The following is a 20,426-nucleotide window of genomic DNA, read 5'->3' on the forward strand; positions in this document are numbered from 1 at the left end:
GTGTACCAGTACCAGTATCCAGGATGTCAAGAACCAGTTAAAACAGTCTCGGACCAACTTATCTGAGAACAGGATATAACGGCCTTATGTCTACCTTCCCAACCTCATCAGTGAATGCATCGGGGTCAAAAGGTCTACAGCATCATTGTGATAAGAGGCTTCATAATAGCAAGCTCTTTGCTGATAACTTCGGCGTTGAGCGTCCGTAAGCACCAATAACCAACCAGCAAGCTCTTCATAAATTTGACTTAATTCCCCTAAAGCAACACGACCTAACTTTTTTTTGTCAGGCAGTATATATACATCAAGTGATTTTGTCGATACTACGTTCTGTTAATTGGCGCGATTTCTCGTTATCTGTGTTGGTAATGCGTTATGACTTTCTGCGTTGGTATCAGAATTTTCAGCTGAGTGTGTTCTTCGCACCAACCACTGTATCGTATTTCTGTGGTTGTTGCGATGATTTTGTGGTTATTATTTTAAATTTCAGTTTTTCCCCGCTCAAAACCCCAATTTCCTGTGTCATGGTCATCATCTTGAAATCATGCATTTGTTGCATTTCGGGGTTTGTTTAAACGTCATTTGTTAAAGTTGATGGCCGTTCTCAATGGTTCTGGTTTAGACGACTACTGTCGTTGCATAGCTGCAGTTATTTACTGTTGAATAAACTACCTTGACACAAAACATACCTTCTCGAAGAGGTCAAAAGTGGCACCCATGGTCCTGAGGGCGAAGCAGGCTATCTGCTCGCTGTCTCCCGGCTCCTGGCCGTTGAACTGGTTGCAGGGGAACGCCAGGATGCGCAGGCCCTGACTCTCCCCATAGGCCTTCTTCAGATCCTCCAATTCCTGCACAGAAAGGTGATTAAATCATTAGGAGCCACTCGGTTAAATCATTTAGCCTGGGATACACAAAGATAATTTCAGACAGTCTGTACTTCGTATCTTATAAAACGATGACTATTTCTTTTCAACCTCCAGCCGGTCGCGAAATTGAAACCACAGAGAAAATCCGGTGAAGCTTCGCACAGATCTATGTCACAGTGTTTCTGGTATGCCCGTCTATTGCGTTACGTCACCCTTTTCAATTCTGAGCGCACAGTGAGGCCATAAAGATGCTTAGAACAATTGTGTCTCCCGTCAAGAGCGCTGTGCCTGCTTTTATACAGCCCACATAAAGTAACTGTCATATGTTTCCTTCTTCACGACGAACCTCGGCCGCACACTGCAGGTGCAATGGGACGCTTCTGCAGCGTTTTCAATGGGAAATGTTTGATCACCCCCAATACTCTGATTTTCATCTCTTCTATCACATGAACCGCTGGATATAACGATAGAATTTTAGCACAGATAACGAGCTGCAGACCGGCTTAGGGGACTTCTGGAAGTCACAGACGGCTGCCTTCTGTGACTATGGTACTGGAAAGTTGGTACCACACTACGACAAAAACCTAGGAGCGCCGACTATGTACAGAAGTAAGTGTTGCAAATAATTCATTTCTGATTTTCACTGTGGTTTCCATTTCGCGAACGATCAGAGGTTGGAAAAAAGATAGCACTTGTAGGAATATGTTCACCCCGTCGAAATAAATTGAACTGTTAGTGCAGATTTCAGTCATCGGTTTTACATTATGTGGTTTGCTGAGCGAAGTGTCTGTGAGAACGAACGCAAGGCTCTTAATCTGATGGGATACGGGTCTTCTTCCGGTGAACATACTTTCTCCGTTTTGTTCAATGCTCCGATTATTTGAATTAAAATATAATACGGGGTCTTATGTAGATTGTAGTATAACGAGTCGGCTTTGATCACTTCATGCTACGAATTCGGTGCAGTTGGTATTAAGTCAGTGAAAGTAATGCGCTATAGGACATTTCATCAACTAACGTCAAAATATAATTTTGTTTACAAAACGTAGCTCACGTGATGCACTGTTAACGAAAGAAAACTGAAATATTAAGAATATTGAAACAGTGCTAACGTAATTGATAGTTTAGTAAATACATCATTTGAAGTCCTCACACATCGAAAAAGTATTTGTAAATAATTTATTGTCAGTGTTGTCTTGGAAATTTGTTAGTGTTCGTGGAATTGTTTTATTCCTGTTATGGCGATTTATTTCGCAGTTTTTGTTATCTTCTTTCTTGTTACGTTTTCATGGCCAACCTTGATGTGCCTTATGAGACGTTTCATGGACACCATTAAGAATCTGTGGATTTTTTTTTAGTGGCGTTTGGAGTTGTTTCTGTCAGTTTTGTTTATTTTTGTTTCTGTAGTATAATTTTTATAAAGTACGCTTATTACATACACCTGTTATTCTTATAGCTACAGAGACGCTGAGGTACATATTTCGTCTTTGGTAAGAGCTGGTGTGAGGTGAACCGTGAAGTATTTTTAGTTACATAGTTATGCTTTACTTGATAATACTCGCTTTGATTTATTTCGGATACGGATGCTCCCATTTTTTTAAATTCATTTTTATTCTTCATTAAATGAATATGAGCAAGGTTTCTTTCTGATATACGAAGTTTTGCGTAATCAAAAATGTCTGCCGTTTATTCCCATTTTGTATTTATCTGTAATTTATTGTTGAATTTTAAAACTCTCAATGAAGGTCATTTTAATTTAATAATAGCGGCTAAAGCAGCTCAGTTTTAACGAACTATTATTGAGTGTGGTGCCGATCTTCAGTGGTACGGTATGAATAAAAGACTCTTATTGCTTGAGAATCATTACCCACACGTCTTTTATCATATTGCATAAAAAATTTGCTGAATGTGCTCAGTCACAAAGATAGTCAAGACCGGGTAAGGAAACTCATAATACAAAACCTTTATTGTACATGTTACTGAGCACCTGATGCGAGGAAAGGAACACGGGACATTAGAAGGTTGTCTTGAATGAGGATAGCCATGAGCCGTAGAAACACTGGCCACAATGTTTAATCTCAAGACTTGCAGAACGGATCCGAAACACAGGAAATGTTCGTCGTGGGCCAGTGCATAGTCGACAAGAAGTAAACTCTCCTTACCTGGACTGGATCTAACCTTAACTACATGACGAAACACAATGATATCTACAAGTCGGCTATCAACAGTGCGTAGAGGTACTGAACACTCAGCAGTTTGTGACATTGACAATATGTGTGTCCCTTTCACGGTAATGGCGTAGCGCCCACTATTTCTTATTTCGTTGTTGTGGAAAGGATCTTCCGATTTCAGGAGTTCTTTGTAAGACAGATCTTCATACCGTTTCTAAATACACATTATATAACGTCGTTGTTAATGGGACGTTAAAACCTAATCTTCTACATTTTCATGTAGCGAAAATATGCTCTCCTTTCTTGAATGTGCTTAACTGTAGGACAGCATCGTAAGAGAGAGAGACAGGTTATTTTCCTGCAGTAAGAATGAATAAAACCGATTGAAGATTACATATCTACATACGGGAGTGGGATTTTAACAGTGTACAATTATTCCCCCAACCTAACCTCCTCATGCGTTCCCTAATCGTAGAGACTTCAAACTTAACTGCATGCTTACGCCTCTGAACGCAATAACAGCAGGAACAGTTCAGTCTCTACAATAACCAATACCACAAGACGATCATCAGATACGAATAAAACTTCCTCCATATACGTTCTGCATTGATAAGAAAAGGGAAAACTGCACGTAGCTATAATATTACATCCACGAAATGAGTATTCTGTGAAGACATCAGTCGCTACGCTGATTAACGTTCAATTGCTGTTAAAGGTTTAGTGCATGAGAACACTCTACTTGCAGCAATAGCTGTGCGAAACTGATAATTTTGCCACACAGCCTGCAACCGCACTTGCCTCACTGTGGTGGACACACTGCAATATCAACATAAACATCATTTTTGTGCAATATTGCTACCATAATTCATTACTTATCAGCCATCCTTCTAATAGAACACTGTACACAGTTAATAAATCTTCAGTAACTAATAACTTGTCTTAGTCCCTCCCTCCTCCCCCCCCCCCCCCTCCTCCCCCGGCCTTGCCCGTTTTATGTGAGTAATTATCTCCAGTGCAAAGCACACAGATATTGGTTCCATTTCTCAGGAGGGACGTACACACCTGCTATCAGAGTGGCTACTGAGGTGTTCGGTGCGGGTCACCTGCAGTTGGTTTTCCCAGCCAACGTCAGGGGAATCGGCACTGCTGCGTCCTTGTACTTTTCTACGCTCTTGCGACCAATGTGTCTCACAAAAAGATCGGCTTTAGTGAGAACTAACTTTATCATGTGATTAGAAACAATCAAGTTTCAGTTCCGAGTAGTAGTTTCTCACACTGCGAGGACGGAAAGTGACCGCTAGTAATGTGTTCGTGCGTAGCCACTTTAAAAGACGTTGAGAGGGCGAAAGGAGTGACAGAGCTAATGGAAAAGGCGACGGAACGTGCAGGCAGACGAAACTTTGTACGTTGATTGTATGAAGGACACCATGCCGAGAGGCGTAGGATTCAAGTATATACTCCAAAGCAGAAGAACAAAAAAAGAAGCATAAGGAATAAAGCATCCGCTTGAGTTATGGATAAATGTGTTTTTCTTTTTCAGGGTCTTATCCCATGAAATCTGCATGTTAATCTGCATCTGCCTCTGTTAGAGGCACAGGGAAGCCGGATCCCCTTCCAGTTGCCACGGCGTACCTCCAAGCACGAAATTTGTGCACCCCATCTGTCTGCGTCTAGTGTTATCTACATCGACATACATTACTCCGCAAGCCACTGTATGGAGGATGGCGGAGGGTACGTTACACCGCTACTAGTCATTTCCCTACCTCTTCCACTCGCAAATAGAGCGAGGGAGAAACGACCATGTGCCTCAATACGAACCCTAATTTCTCTTATCTTACGCGAAATGCACGTTGGCGGCGGTAGAATATTTCTGCAGTCGGCTTCAGATGCCGATTCTCTAAATTTTCTCGGTAGTGTTTCACGAAAAGAAAGTCGTCTTCCCTCCAGGAATTCCCACTTGAGTTCAGGAAGCATGTCCGCAATACTCACGTGTTTATCGAATCTACCGGCAACAGAATGAGCAGTCCGTCTCTAAATTGCATCGTCGTCTTTCTTTAATGCACGTGCCGAGGATTCCAAACACTCGAGCAGTACTCAAGACTTGGTCGTACCACACAGCGATGTTATCCTCAAGGCCTTTCTCAGGAGAGCTGGAGATGCGTATGAATGCCTCTGTTCCTTATATCTGAGGTGTTCGACTCTTTGATCATATGTCGCCACCATGTACACAGCTATCCTGGCTGCGTGCAGACAGGTGTAGAGATTTTCATATCCTCTGTCTTCTCTACTGTCTTATCAACGTACACTGTCCCTCACATGTCTCCTCGACCTTTCTGTACAACTCCATCGTTCTGTCATATTCCTGAAGTCCTTCTGAGTAACAGGAACAGAGTCTGGAATACCTCCCGCATTAAGTTACATAACTGAATGTCCAGCTTCAGTAGACAGTTAATGACATATGTACTAAAGTAACAATAATGATTACCATTGTCCCTGTACGTACTCATTACCTTGCACATTCTTCTTTGCAGCCAGAGCTTCCTCATTTCCCAGTATTCTTATGTGCTGTAGTCTCCTTAATTTCTCTTCCCCAGCACTCGCCACAGCAGAAAACATCTGTCTTGAATACCAATAAAATTCTTTTTAAATCAGCCATTATTATTATTATTATTATTATTATTATTATTATTATTATTGTCATCGTTGTTATTATTATTACTATTATTGTCACTGATAGTGGCATCAGCTGTAGTATTATAAGTACTTTATTCGTACACAGTATTATTTACTCACGTTGTCACTTCGGAACTTCATATCAATTTGATACTATTCCTCATATTGAAACTGGCGTCTAGATTAGCAAGGAAATTTCACAGTTCGTATTGCATAGAACAGGAGGTCAAGTTTAATGATGAATATTAATATTTAGTAGTGTCGTGCTACGTCGATATAATCGTCCTCACTGGGGTCTTCCGTACTAATTTTAATAAGTCTACAGATGCACTCGATCTGGGAGCGAAATTCTGAGTGTAGCTGCTTAAGGATCAGCTCCTCGAAGTGTGTCCGCCTTTTGTGCCTGCGTGTGAATTACCCTGCAGCAGAGTCACTTTCTGAGAAGTCGACTTAGACCAGAAAGTCGATCGTGCAAAAGGGGCTTTAAAAGACGAGCCTTCCAGTCAGAGCCGCAAGCAGCGGCGTCGTATGAATCTGGCGTCCTCTGATGGCGAGCATACGAGGCGCCAACCAAAGGAGAACAGCGAGCGATGAAAGAGCGGCGTACTCATGGGAGATGTAAAGTGCCGTCTCTCACGCAGCTGTGAGCGGTTTGTGACGCACCAGGGCGGTCGAAGGAGATGCCATCGATACTGCAGTTACCACGGAAGCTGAGAAAAATTGTTCTGTCTTCAGAATTTGGTTTTAAGTGGTGTCAGAAATAGCGAGTCAACATTCAGCTGTCGTGAAAAAATGAATCAACAAAAATAAGCGGCCGGTGGTTTGTTCAGTCGAAACGTGAACTCGCGGACGTTATCCTGTGAACAAATATTTTCGGAATGAAATTGTGTGAGGGATACTGTCCAAAAAATGTGATGACCCCTGTTTAATTGGTGCCTATACAGGTCACAGGTATATGAACGTGTAGCGTGTAGCAGTGTTCCACTTGTGAGAGTGAGCGTATACTGTTGCTGCTTCCTTTCCCTGTTTCTTAGGTGCAAACATGGCGGTGCTGCCTCTCAGTTCAGGTCTTCAGTTTGCTTTGCTGGTTAATACTGCAAACACAAAATGTGTGACGTATAACTTACACCTTCCGCTTCGCTCCTTGTGATAGAGTGGAATTTGCTCGCTTTGCGTCGACTGATATGGACTAGACATGGGCACTTGGGCACCTCCGGCGCATGGGCATCCATTTGGCAAGAAAAACTAAAACCTTCAGTGCTTCTGTTCGGTCCATTGTATAAACATCTAACACGAATATGCTGAAAGATCAGTTCCACCCATGTTCGGGTCTATAATCCACTTATTGACAGTCCATGGTCTCCTCGAAGGCTGACACCGTTTGTGGGTTTTCTTCAAACCGTTGCCACTTCCACAAACGGTGACGTGCTGTGAATGGACGCTACATCTAGTCAAAGAACCGTTTGACAAATAAATTGGTCTTGTTGTTTTAAATATACTAACAGATTGTGTGTATCGTAGTATGGTAACATACACCGTGCATTGCAGAATGGCATACAAAAGAGAGAGAGAGAGAGAGAGAGAGAGAGAGGGAGGGAGAGAGAGAGAGAGAGAGAGAGAGAGAGAGAGAGAGAGAGAGAGAGCACTACAGAAGAAGCTATACGACGCTACTCAGACTGTATATGGTGAGCAGTGATCGTAGTGCTGCACTTTTGTTCTGGAGGCCAGTGATTCAAATCTTCAAATCCTTCTGGCAGTCCAGCAATAGGAGTTTGTATTAGAATGTCACTACTTCGGTTAAGAACAGTATGACAGTACTGACAAAAAAGACAGCCATACTTAATGCAATTTTTGCTCTTCGAACCCACCCGAGATAATCGAAAGCTTTGTTTTAACTTCCTCCTTTCAGGAATTTATTAAATTCAAACTCAACTTATAACGACTCACTTACCTTCTTCATAATATCCCAAATTTATTTTTCGTTCTTTACATGCATAATCAGCGAGTTAGTTTATCACGAGACAGAAACTACTAAGTGTCAGTTTCAGAGTCGAGAATGTTCACGGCATCTAGGGACAGACTAACTGAACCGGGAAACACCCGAGGCGGAGCCCTTCTGAGCCGTTGCCATCTGAAGGCGATTACTGTAATTATTTAATTGCAATTTCTATTCTGTGTGTAAATGGTGAAATTAATTTTATTTCATACTGACCATTATACTTAAAATAATGTTTATTAACTGCGGGAGGATTTGGTACTTAAGTAGTAGTATGTGTCGTAGAAACAAACAAATGTTGCTAGAGGTACAACTTAATGTTCACTGAAGCGCCAAAGAAACTGGTATAGGCATGCGTATTCAAATACAGAGAAATGTAAATAGAAAGAATACGGCGCTGCGGTCGCCAACGCTTATATAAGACAACAAATGTCTGTCGCAGTTGTTAAATGGTTACTGCCGCATGGTGTTGTAGTCGGCGCATGAACAATGGGATACAGCATCTCCTAGGTAACGACGAAGGGGACACTTTCCCGTACGACCATTTCACGAGAGTACCGTGAGTATCAGGAATTCGGTAACACATCAAATCTCCGACATCGCTGCGACCGGAAAAAGATCCTACAAGAACGGAACTAACGATGACTGGAGAGAACCGTTCGACGTGACAGAAATGCAACCCTTCCGCAAATTGCTGCAGATGTCAATGCTGGGCCATCAATAAGTGTCAGCATGCGACCCGTTCAACGAAACATCATCGTTATGAGCTTTTGGAGCCGAAGGCTCACTCGTATACCCAATCATGACTGCACGACGCTGAGTTTATGCCTCGCCTGGGCCAGTCGACACCGACAACGGACTGTTGGTGACTGGATACGTGTTGCCTGGTCGGAAGAGTCTCGTTTCAAATTGTATATAGTGGCTTCACGAGTAGGGGTATGGAGACAACCTCATGAATCCGTGGACCCTGCATGACAGCGGGGGACTGTTGAAGCTGGTGGAGGCTCTGTAATGGAGTAGGGCGAGTGCAGCTGGAGCGATATGGGACCCCTGATACGTCTAGATACGACTCAGACAGGTCACACGTACGTAAGCATGCTGCCTGATCACTGGTTTTCATTTATGCCCATTGTGTGTTTCGACAATTCCACCAGCACAATGCGACATACCACACGTCCAGAATTTCTACAGAGTAGCTTCAGGAACATACTTCTGAGTTTAAACATTTCCGCTGCTCACCAAACTCCCCAGACATGAACATTAGTTAGCATATCTGGGATGCCTTGCAACGTGTTGTTCAGAAGACATCTCCACCCCATCGTACTCTTACGGATTTATGGACAGTGCTGGAGGATTCTTGGTGTCAATTCCCTCCAACATTACGTCAGACATTAGTCGAGTCCATGCCACGTTGTGTTGCGTCACCTCTGCGCGCTTGCTGGGGCCTACACAATGTTAGGCAGGTGAACCAATTTCTTTGCCTCTTCAGTGTATATTAGATAGAGAGAGAGCAACACTGATACTTGGTTGGGGACAGTATGTAGACCAAAGATGTGCAACAGTTAAAAGAGTCCCTAAAGACAAGACGTGTCTCGCTAGCTCGTCTTTGAGAGTCGGTGGTGAGCAGTCACGGACATAGCTTGTGGAGGGAAGCTCTAATAAACAGTCACCGGAAAACGCTAGTTTGGGACAGGCAAAAGTGCTGCAGAATTACGCCATCGCTACGTGTAACAGTAGCCAAGTTGTCCAACAATTATTTGATAGCCAGCTTTCACAATGCTGTAATGGGTATCATAGGTTGGCTTTGTATGGTTAATGTTTAACAGCGCCACGAAAGCAATGACTTGTCTGGAATCACACCTATTGGACAGTAATACGTGTTGAAGCTGTTGCAACAGTCGGATGATTTAAGTAGCAATGACTGTACAGGCGTGAGACTACGTGATAGCGAGATAATTGGACTCGAGTGTTTTTGTAACTAGCATAGTTCTGGTCGGTGGAAGCGTTCACTCGATGGTACTACGCACAATTAAGTACTTTTGATTCGTAAAGCCAAACTCTCCCTCACACGTGGACTGCTGATATCAATAATCATTTACATAAAAAGTGGAACTGCCGTTCCATATTCTTATTCTCCAACCTGTGAATGAAACCCGCTCCTCTATCCGTTCTATTTTCTAGAATCTGTTCGCATTTCACAGACCAGCATGCTAACGCCGGCAGAAGGTAAATTGGAATATTCAATGTGAGATAACAGGCGTTGATCAAATACGTCCAAAATCAGCTGGCTGTCAATGCATGCACAACGTGCAGTTGAATAATATAGTAGCTCCCACTATTACAGGTCACTGTGCACATTAGTAAATACTCAGAGTATACACAAGGAAGCTAATTACAGCCAAGATATACTTGTTAGGTACATGAGTTGAAGTTGAACCATCTAGTGCTCAGGTCTTACATTTCAGTTAATCATATTATTTCACTTCTGCTTTCTACAATATATACATGGTGGAGAAAATTATGTCACGAAATTTTAACCCTGGATACCTGATGCCAGTAGAAACCAAAAGTACTAATGTTGTATAGGTCGACAATGCATAATTTTTAAATTATGGAAGCTTGGCGCCACGAGCTCCGATTGGCCGCGGGATTGCCCTGTTGCCGGATGCTCTGGACTATGCATGACCCCGCATGCTTTGCCTGCCGGAGATCGCGATGTATCCAAGGCGGCCCGCACGCTTCAGCCTTCCACCCTGGGGGGCCTGGGGGCGAATCCGCCGGGGTCCCGACACATCCATTGTAGTTTCATGATACGACGAACTACGAAGAAATCCGTCAACAGCTGTTAGTTCCCGTACAGAAAGTCTTTTACAGATTGTGTCGGCCCTAAAAATGGGCTTTTTTTTGCAGCTGGGACATTGTTTACTTAAAGCAGGTGCTCGAACCGGCCACCCTCTGACGTGACGCAAGCTTGGTAACGTCGAACGATGTTTTGCCGAGCTCTTAATGCGATTCATTAATTCCTCTTCGTGTCTAGGTGGATCGCGTCCTAGTGGGTGAATTAGAACCGTGAAGAATCCCCACGGGAAAAATTCCAGTGGCGTGAGGTCTGGTGATCGCGGGGGTCATATTCTACGAGCACCACTGCCAGTTACCTGGCCGTCGAAAAGTTCATTTAAATATCCGCGTACAGCACGACTGTTATGTGCGGGCGCCCCATCACGCTGCAACCACATGCGTGGCTGTATGTCCAGGATAATATTTTCCAGCAGGTCCGGTAGAGTTTTTTGCAGAAAGTGAAGGTAATTTGCCCCAGTAAGGCGAGGAGATAGACGGACCGGCGCAATCAGATGGTCACCCACAATACATGACAAAATGTTGAGTGAAAGTCGTTCCTGGTGTCCGTGGACGTACGTGACGTGAGGATTTCCCCTTGCCCATTAATAAACGTTTCGAATGTTGTAAAGGCCATCCCGATGGTAAGTGCACTCGTCGGTAAACAACACTGTGACGGGGAAGTCGGAATCTCGTGCAACACGTCGCAGAAATCACCGGCAAAAACCTAGCTTGTGTTCATAGTCCGCCACAGGATTTAGGTCTTGGACAGGGTGGAAACTAAATGTACGTTGGCAGTCATCCCTCAAAACCTCCCACACTAACCGATGAGTGACCGCCATGTCGTTTCCAACCGCTCCAGTACTTGTCGTAGGTGCTGTAAGTAGGCTGTTTAGGTTGTTATGTTGGTAACGCCACGTAGTGCTCTATATGAAAATCACTGACTGTGCTGTGTGAAGGCTGTCATTGGTTTGCATTGTTGGAGTATATGGTATTGTAGTGTTGGGCAGTTGGCTGTTAACAGCGCGTAGCGTTGCGCAGTTGGAGGTGAGCCGCCAGCAGTGGTGGATGTGGGGAGAGAAATGGCGGAGTTTTGAGAGCGGGTGATCTGGACGTGTGTCCATCAGAGACAGTAAATTAGTAAGACTGGATGTCATGAACTGCTATATATATTATGACTTTTGAACACTATTAATGTAAATACATTGTTTGTTCTCTATCAAAATCTTTCATTTGCTAACTATGCCTATCAGTAGTTAGTGCCTTCAGTAGTTTGAATCTTTTATTTAGCTGGCAATAGTGGCGCTCGCTGTATTGCAGTAGTTCGAGTAACGAAGATTTTTGTGAGGTAAGTGATTTGTGAAGGGTATAGGTTAATGTTAGCTAGGGCCATTCTTTTGTATGGATTATTGAAAGTCAGATTGCGTTGCGCTAAAAATATTTTCTGTCAGTTTAGTGATGGTCAGAATAAGTAAAGAGAGAAATGTCTGAGTACGTTCAGTTTTGCTCAGCTGTTTGAAAATCGAATAACGTAAGGGGTTTACCAGCACAGTAATTCATTAGTATTTCTAAGGGGACGTTTCAGTGCTTCCCCGAATCGCTCGAGAACAGTCTGTTCAAATGCAGCATCCCGTCGTGTTCGAGGTCTTACAGCATCACCATGATATCCCGCTAACGAGCCTGTTTCGCCAAGTCGCCGGTGATGTGCTGTAAACGTTTGTGGGTGTGGGTGGTGTCTTGCTAGGTGCTGTTCCTCATACAACAGCCGAGCGTCATTCGCATTACCGTCGACTAGTCCGTAAACGAAAACCATATCTCGTCATTCTTCAAACGAATACTGTGCCGCCACGCTTACTGTGTGGCTAAATCGCAGGTGACGTGTGTGCGCTCCGAAGCGAAGCTTACGTGCGAATGCCTCTGAGGTGAGGTGGAGACAAACAGCAAGCAAGACCTAGTCGACACGTGTGCGTATAACGTTGTGGAAGAGACGTGGCGAGGAACGTTTATGTATGAACCGACAACCATAGCGCTGCCCGTCAACCGACGAACATCAACAGGGCAACCCCACGGCCAATCGGAGCACGTGGCGCCAAGTTTCCGTAGTTTAAAAATTGAGCGTTGTCGACCTAAACAACATTAGTAATTTTGGTTCCTACAGGCATCAGCTATCCAGGGTTAAAATTTCGTGACACAATTTTTCTCCACCCTGTATATGGACAATGCTAAAATTGAATACATTATTTACGATTGCAAATGTTGTTTACTCTATTAAACTAATAACCAGCCATCACAAAATACACTGTACCTTTTGTAAAACGTATATTATTGAAGTCATAGGTAAACTTACTGTGTTTCATTTTGCGTTATTTCTATTTTATGGCGCGTGATGTGTATGCCGATATGGTGTGTGTCTAGCAGTGGGCAGCATTATCAAAAGCTGTGTCTCCTCCATATGGTATTCAACCCACCCCCAACTACTTCGTCATTGAAGTGAAGGTTATAGTGCAAGTACTGACTTGTTTCTCCTGTCTCCCTCCCAATCCCATTGATTTTCGATATAAATTTCACAAGTGTAGTGACTTCAATACACTGTATTAGCGTAACATACGTGTTATATTATGGAATTTTAAGTAGCTAATACATGTGAGTGCTGTCGCGTCTCTCCGATGCATCACGGCCGCGTCAATGTTATTTCTAAATGGGATTGGATAGCATAAGTAAAAAAAAAAAGTGAAACTTCCTGGCAGATTAAAACTGTGTGCCCGACCGAGACTCGAACTCGGAACCTTTGCCTTTCGCGGGCAAGTGCTCTACCATCTGAGCTACCGAAGCACGACTCACGCCCGGTCCTCACAGCTCTACTTCTGCCAGTATCTCGTCTCCTACCATCCAAACTTTACAGAAGCTCTTCTGCGAACCTTGCAGAACTAGCACTCCTGAAAGAAAGGATACTGCGAAGACATGGTAGAGCACTTGCCCGCGAAAGGCAAAGGTACCGAGTTCGAGTCTCGGTCGGGCACACAGTTTTAATCTGCCAGGAAGTTTCATATCAGCGCACACTCCGCTGCAGAGTGAAAATCTCATTCTGGACACATCCCCCAGGCTGTGGCTAAGCCATGTCTCCGCAGTATCCTTTCTTTCAGGAGTGCTAGTTCTGCAAGGTTCGCAGAAGAGCTCCTGTAAAGTTTGGAAGCTAGGAGACGAGATACTGGCAGAAGTAGAGCTGTGAGGACCGGGCGTGAGTCGTGCTTCGGTAGCTCAGATGGTTTACGCCGGCACAGTAGCTCAGCGTGTTCGGTCAGAGAGCTGGTTGGCTTCTGTAATAAAAAAACTGAGTGGAAGGACCAAGAAATGAACTATAACGGGTGTCATGTGACGTCCGCAACGACCAAACACTACGATCAACAACGAACAAAATGAAAAAAAAAGGATAGTAGAGCACTTGCCCGCGAAAGGCAAAGGTCCCGAGTTCGAGTCTCGGTCGGGCACACAGTTTAAATCTACCAGGAAGTTTCATATCAGCGCACACTCCGCTGCAGAGTGAAAATCTCATTCTGGAAAAAAAAGTGATGGCATCGTACATACTAACTGTGGGTAACGGGGCATTAAATACATATTAGTGTCGCGAATCAAGCAAAAAATTTTGGGTTTATTTTGGATGACGAAAATAATGACTGCTGAATGGTCGCTACCAGATTAGGGGCCAAACGTTGACTTGGCGTATGAGAATGCAAACATTACCAGTGAAGAAGGTAATCTATTAGGTAAGAGAAATGTAGGATACATAAGAGTAAGTGACATATTCCGAACAGGAAGATTCTGAAGAAACAATTGCTCTTCTGACAGAGCTGAGGTAAACATTGATTCAGAAATGAATTAAAGTTGTCGTTAAGTGCGTTCATGAACATGATGCAGGCATTGATAGCACAGGTCACTCAACGAAATAATTAGATAAGTGAAAAATCGATTCAATAGAATGTTCGCTGAATAGATCATTGGGCGACAAAATCAATTCGGTGAACAGTAACATGCAAAAGACAATGAAAGACAGCGTAGAAGAAATTCACGAAAGAACAGATTAATTTAAAGGGGCATAATAAAGTCAAAGATAAACTTGAGTCGCTTTCGCAGTATCAAGAAGCATTCTATCAAAATGCCAATGAGGAAGTACATCGTAATACCGAAATTGTAAATGGCAAACAACGCTCTGTAACTAACGAGGGCCGAACAAAACTGAAGCAGTCTGAGATTACGTTAAATGATCTGATTGATCACGTTTAGACAGACACTAAAGCGAGGTTGAAAAAGACTTCGAAAATGCAACGATGACAAATTTGTCAGTACTGCATCGGCAGCGAAAGGCAACGTCCAAGGCGAAAACAAAGCTTTTAGAGACACAGATAGGTCAACAAACCACGGAAATTAAAATCATGGGAGTCAAGGAATTAAAATCAGTAACTTTACAAACGCACTGAAATCCACTGTTTTGCCATTAGGAAGGCCATACCACAATCAAGTGGCTGAAGAAAATGTAACATACATTTTGTAAATTTTATGAAAGCATGCGAAGTGTTATTTTCTGTAGAATTACCTGAAAGAGAGAAAGTGTTGGTAGCAGAAGTGAAGCTTAGTGGCGATCCACGAAACTGGGCAGTTAGAACTACAGAATGTTATGACATTTAAGGGGAGTTTTTGCACTGGTGTGAAAAGGAAACCTGATCGAGAAACAGTGAAAGCAAGATATGTCAAGAATTCCTGAGCGCACCTACATATCGAACAGGTAGAGAATACCATGCGGTCCTACTATGATGAACTGTGTTGGAAAGTAGAGCATTCAAAAGGGATCGTGACTGAACTGTACTTATTACAGTTATTGCCTTGCAAATTACCGTGGAATGTACAGAGTTACGTCGGTTTGGGAGACTGCAGTAGACCCGCATGAATTCAGTTTGTGGTAATTTGTTAATGTAAGTAGTCTTTAGTAGTTTTTAACAGATTTTTTCCCTAACGATGAGCCCCAGGTGCTCGAAACGCAGCATAATAGACTAATATAGACAGTGCCATACGAACATCGTGATCTGTTGCGGTATTTGTTTATATTAAGGATTAAATATGGCGCTGCCGTGGAAAACCAATACAGCCAATAAGCAAGTCATTGTTTACTTGTCTCTTGTCGACCTGAAATTGAGCTTTCATACCGCTCCTTCTCCCTTCAGTTGAATAGTACTCTTTCATTTGTCATTTACGTTTGAATGAATCCTAATATTGCACAAAGTTATCCCTTTGTTTCCATGTAGCTCGAGCCTCGCTATCGCTCACGGCGCGAGTTCCAAACTCTCGCCACGTCATCCAGTCGGGTTGTTTTGATGACAGAATATTAGGATCACCTATGGAAGTACTGAAGAGCATATCAACCACTGTCTCAGAAGTATTCTTAGATATTGTTGCCATTATACGCGTGTAAGTACATTCATACTTTTTTTAGGAGAAAGGCACAAAATGTTATACTGAAATACTTTACGAGTTGTTCTAAAGTTCTACAATACGAGTCGCGTAATCCTTCGTTATTTTTAGCTTCCATGGTAACTACGAATTAGATCGCTAATTTTTCAATACATATTAAAGAGAATATCAATGAGTAACTTCAGTCTAAGATTACAGAGACTACAGATGATATCATCTGTGCCTTCTTTCCTTTGTCTCCCTCTCTCCGAAGAATGACACGATGAACACATTGTTCAGTTCTAGTACGCCATCAATGTACATCAGATATATTCGGCTTTTGTTCGTGATTAGTCGTAATCAGATGTATATAAGCTTTAATTCGCCATCTGCAGGTGCCGCTGTAATGCAGCAATAATACATGATGGAGAAATTATTGTTCAGGTTCGCACACCAGTGAATTGGTGCAATAAAAAGAATATAAAATAAATAAAAGGTAAATATCAAACGGTCTTCAGTGTCTTGTGAATGTTGTTAAACAATATTGTATCAGTGATCAGTACCACCTAATTCATCCACAGATATCTCTGTTAATTATAAAATTGGTCTGTTATTATTGCTTAAACCCCCCCGTATTTTCTACAGCTGTCACACACATTCGATCTCGCTCTATCTCTCTCTCTCTCTCTCTCTCTCTCTCTCTCTCTCTCCCTCTCTCACTCACTCAAGCACAAAAACACACACACAAACATAAGCACACACACATACACACACACACACACACACACACACACATATATATATATATATATATATATATATATATATATATATATATATATATAGGGTGTTACAAAAAGATACGGCCAAACTTTCAGGAAACATTCCTCACACACAAAGAAAGAAAATATGTTATGTGGACATGTGTCCGGAAACGCTTACTTTCCATGTTAGAGCTCATTTTATTACGTCTCTTCAAATCACATTAATCATGGAATGGAAACACACAGCAACAGAACGTACCAGCGTGACTTCAAACACTTTCTTACAGGAAATGTTCAAATTGTCCTCCGTTACCGAGGATACATGCATCCACCCTCCGTCGCATGGAATCCCTGATGCGCTGATGCAGCCCTGGAGAATGGCGTATTGTATCACAGCCGTCCACAATACGAGCACGAAGAGTCTCTACATTTGGTACCGGGGTTGCGTAGACAAGAGTTTTCAAATGCCCCCATAAATGAAAGTCAAGGGGGTTGAGGTCAGGAGAGCGTGGAGGCCATGGAATTGGTCCGCCTCTACCAATCCATCGGTCACCGAATCTGTTGTTGAGAAGCGTACGAACACTTCGACTGAAATGTGCAGGAGCTCCATCGTGCATGAACCACATGTTGTGTCGTACTTGTAAAGGAACATGTTCTAGCAGCACAGGTAGAGTATCCCGTATGAAATCATGATAACGTGCTCCATAGAACGTAGGTGGAAGAAACTGAAATGAGCTCTAACATGGAAATCTTTTCTTTATTTGTGTGTGAGGAATGTTTCCTGAAAGTTTGGCCGTACCTTTTTGTACCATATATATATATATATATATATATATATATATATATATATATATATATATATATATACAACTTTTACTTCAACCAATCTGAGAATGATGGCATCTGACGAACTTGCGTTGGTGCTAACATCAAGATCTAAAAATGTCTGTAGTTGAATTCAATGGCAAGAAAAATATTTGGGACTGGAATCAGTAGTCTTGTGGCACGATTTAACGATCCACCGAAATATCAAAATCAGAGTCAGCAACCAACCGCGCTTAACAGGGCGGGATGTGACATACTTTGTAGTTGGTGGCAGTGAGGCCGCACTTGGAGGCGACATTGACGATGATGCAGACGTGTCCTCGGTACTTCTCCAGGGACACCTCCTCGCCCTTGATGTCTCTCGCCGTGAAGTCGTAGATGGTGGAGGCTGATTTCCAGTCCGCATTCCCAGACATATCGACGGATCACTCAGGTACTTATCTGAAAATAATTATGTCATTATTGAACTGTCATAAGTACAAGTTGTGCATCTGTGCACTATTAACTTTTACGACAAGCAACAGCTTTGTAAATTACAAGTACCTTTCGATTTACACTTAAGAAAATGATTAACCTCCACAGTGGTAGCAGCCTCCACCGATCTTACAAAACATTATGAGCACATGGTTAAAGGTGTGTCGGTCCTTCTTCGAAACGCCACACACCAGCGATTCTTTGTGGGTTCGATTCGGCAAGTCCTTGGTATGTTTCCGGAGGTATGTGGCAACGGATGCCACGCAATTCCCGCAAATCATGGACCACTAGTTTGTGAGCTCGGAGTTGGCATCCTGTGTATAGTCGGGGAAGGCCCGATCAGCAATAATGTTCACGTAGTTACAGCTGTCATGGTGCCCAAGTAAGTATTGCAAAAAAGCATAATGTGGCATCCATCGGCCTGCGTTCGTGGCGCGCTGCATGTTTCGAGCAGCTGTTTGCCCTGCGCCGACGTACCCGAACACGTCTATAGACCTGCTGTAACAAGAAACTTCATTCTGACGACAAGGTGATATGTTTCCATTGATCAATCAGTTTTTACTGCACTAGGTCAGAACATATCTGTGGAGTTTTATAAGGGCAGACATACACTGATTAGCCAGAATAGTATGACCACCGATCTGCTGTCGATATAAACCCGTCCAGGCGACAGCAGCGTCACCTGGCGAGGAATGACTGCTGGTCAGACTCACGCACGGTGTATGCAGTATCAGTGCTGACCATGCGTAGAATGGGGAATGCGTGCGATATGACTGCGATTGACCTAGGACAGATTGTGATGGCCCGGAGGCTCGGCACGAGCATTTTGCAAACTGCACAAATTGTCGAGTGTTCGAGGAGAGCTGTGGTGAGTGTCCCTAACATGTGCCGATGTCTAGACATCGTGAGGTTGGGTGGCCACCCACCAATTACACATGTCGGACGTCGTAGGCTGGGCAGACTTGTAAGACAGGCCAGGCGCACGAACTGTGGAAAAACTAACATCAGACTTTAACGCTGGGCAGAACGCAAGAGCGTCTGAAAACACAGTGCACCCAACACTCCTAACGATGGGCCTCCAAAGCCGACGACCCACGCATGTGCCAATGTCAACATCACGACGGCGCTAATTAAGACTGAAATGAGCACATGACCAGCGGCACTAGACGTTGGCGCAGTTGCAGAGCGTTGCATGGTCTGACGAATCCCGATACCTTCTTCACCATGCCAATGGAAGGGCACAAATTCGTCGTCTTACAGGGGAACAGCTACTTTACACCTTTTACTGTGGGACAGAAAGAAGATGGCGGCGGCTTCATTATGCTCTAGGGAACATTCAAGTGGGTATCCATGGGTGTAGCGGAGCTCGTGCAAGGCACCATCACGGTCGAAGGAGTACCGTACACTAGTTGCAGGCCACGTGCACCCTCCATGACGATGATGTTTCCCGACGGCAGCGGCATTTTTCAACAAGATAATGCGCCAGTCACTAGGCTAGGAGTGTTATGGAGTGGTTCGAGGAATACAGTGGCGAGTCCCAATTGATGTGCTGGCTCGCCAGATCTGAACCCGATCGAACACATCTGGGATGTGACTGAACTTGGAGTCAGAGCTCATCGCTCCCTCCCCAGATTTTAAGGGAATGAGGTGAGTTGCGTGTGGGGATGTGGTGCCATCTTCCTCCAGCAACCTACCAAGGCCTTACTCCTTCGTTCTCACTTCCCGCGCCCGGGTTCCCGGGTTCGATTCCCGGCGGGGTCAGGGATTTCCTCTACCTTCGTGATGACTGGGTGTTGTGTGATGTCCTTAGGTTAGTCACTTTTAAGTAGTTCTAAGTTCTAGGGGACTGATGACCATAGATGTTAAGTCCCATAGTGCTCACAGCCATTTGAACCATTTGAACTGCTTCCATGTCACGGCGCGCTGCCACTGTTATCCGTTCCAAAGGTGGACATACCGGGTGTTTAGTGGGTGATCATAACAATTGGCTGATCAGTGTATGGCCTCTGACGAGTGCATCAGCTGTTAAAGAGTCTAAACGTAACATATATGTTAGTCATGTACAAGTTCGTAGGCTTCCACGGCCAATGTCAATTTGAATAAAATCCTTCTGGTATAAACTGCTGATACGTTGTTGTCTGGCAGTCATCCGCTAGAATAGCACAGGCGAATACCCCTCCGTAGGCATCCTTACTTCAAACTGTCCGACGGCATAGCAGAATATGACGTCGGCAGTCACCTGTCACACAAAATAAGACGGTTTATATACAGGGTGAATCATACATAGAGAGCAGCAGTTTAACTGCTCTGAATAGGACGGCTACAAAGACGGTCCAAACGTCGGTTGCGTAGTTTCGTTAGTGTTTTATAATGTCGCGGC

The 20,426-nt window shown here is 43.6% G+C and overlaps 1 protein-coding gene across 1 annotated transcript in view; it reads right to left on the reverse strand.

Moving 5' to 3' along the window:
* The window catches only part of LOC126472665 (phospholipid hydroperoxide glutathione peroxidase-like), a 40,900-nt gene that overhangs the window by 12,831 nt on the left and 7,643 nt on the right, over nt 1-20,426 (reverse strand). The window contains exons 2-3 of the mRNA XM_050099950.1: nt 17,830-18,013; nt 690-848 (exon numbers count right to left, since the gene is read on the reverse strand). Of these exons, the coding sequence (XP_049955907.1) occupies nt 690-848; nt 17,830-17,988 (318 nt within the window). The 5' untranslated portion in view covers nt 17,989-18,013. The remainder of the gene's footprint in view (nt 1-689; nt 849-17,829; nt 18,014-20,426) is intronic.

The sequence above is a fragment of the Schistocerca serialis genome, chromosome 1, assembly GCF_023864345.2.
Source record: "Schistocerca serialis cubense isolate TAMUIC-IGC-003099 chromosome 1, iqSchSeri2.2, whole genome shotgun sequence".
In the NCBI taxonomy this organism is placed as follows: domain Eukaryota; kingdom Metazoa; phylum Arthropoda; class Insecta; order Orthoptera; family Acrididae; genus Schistocerca; species Schistocerca serialis.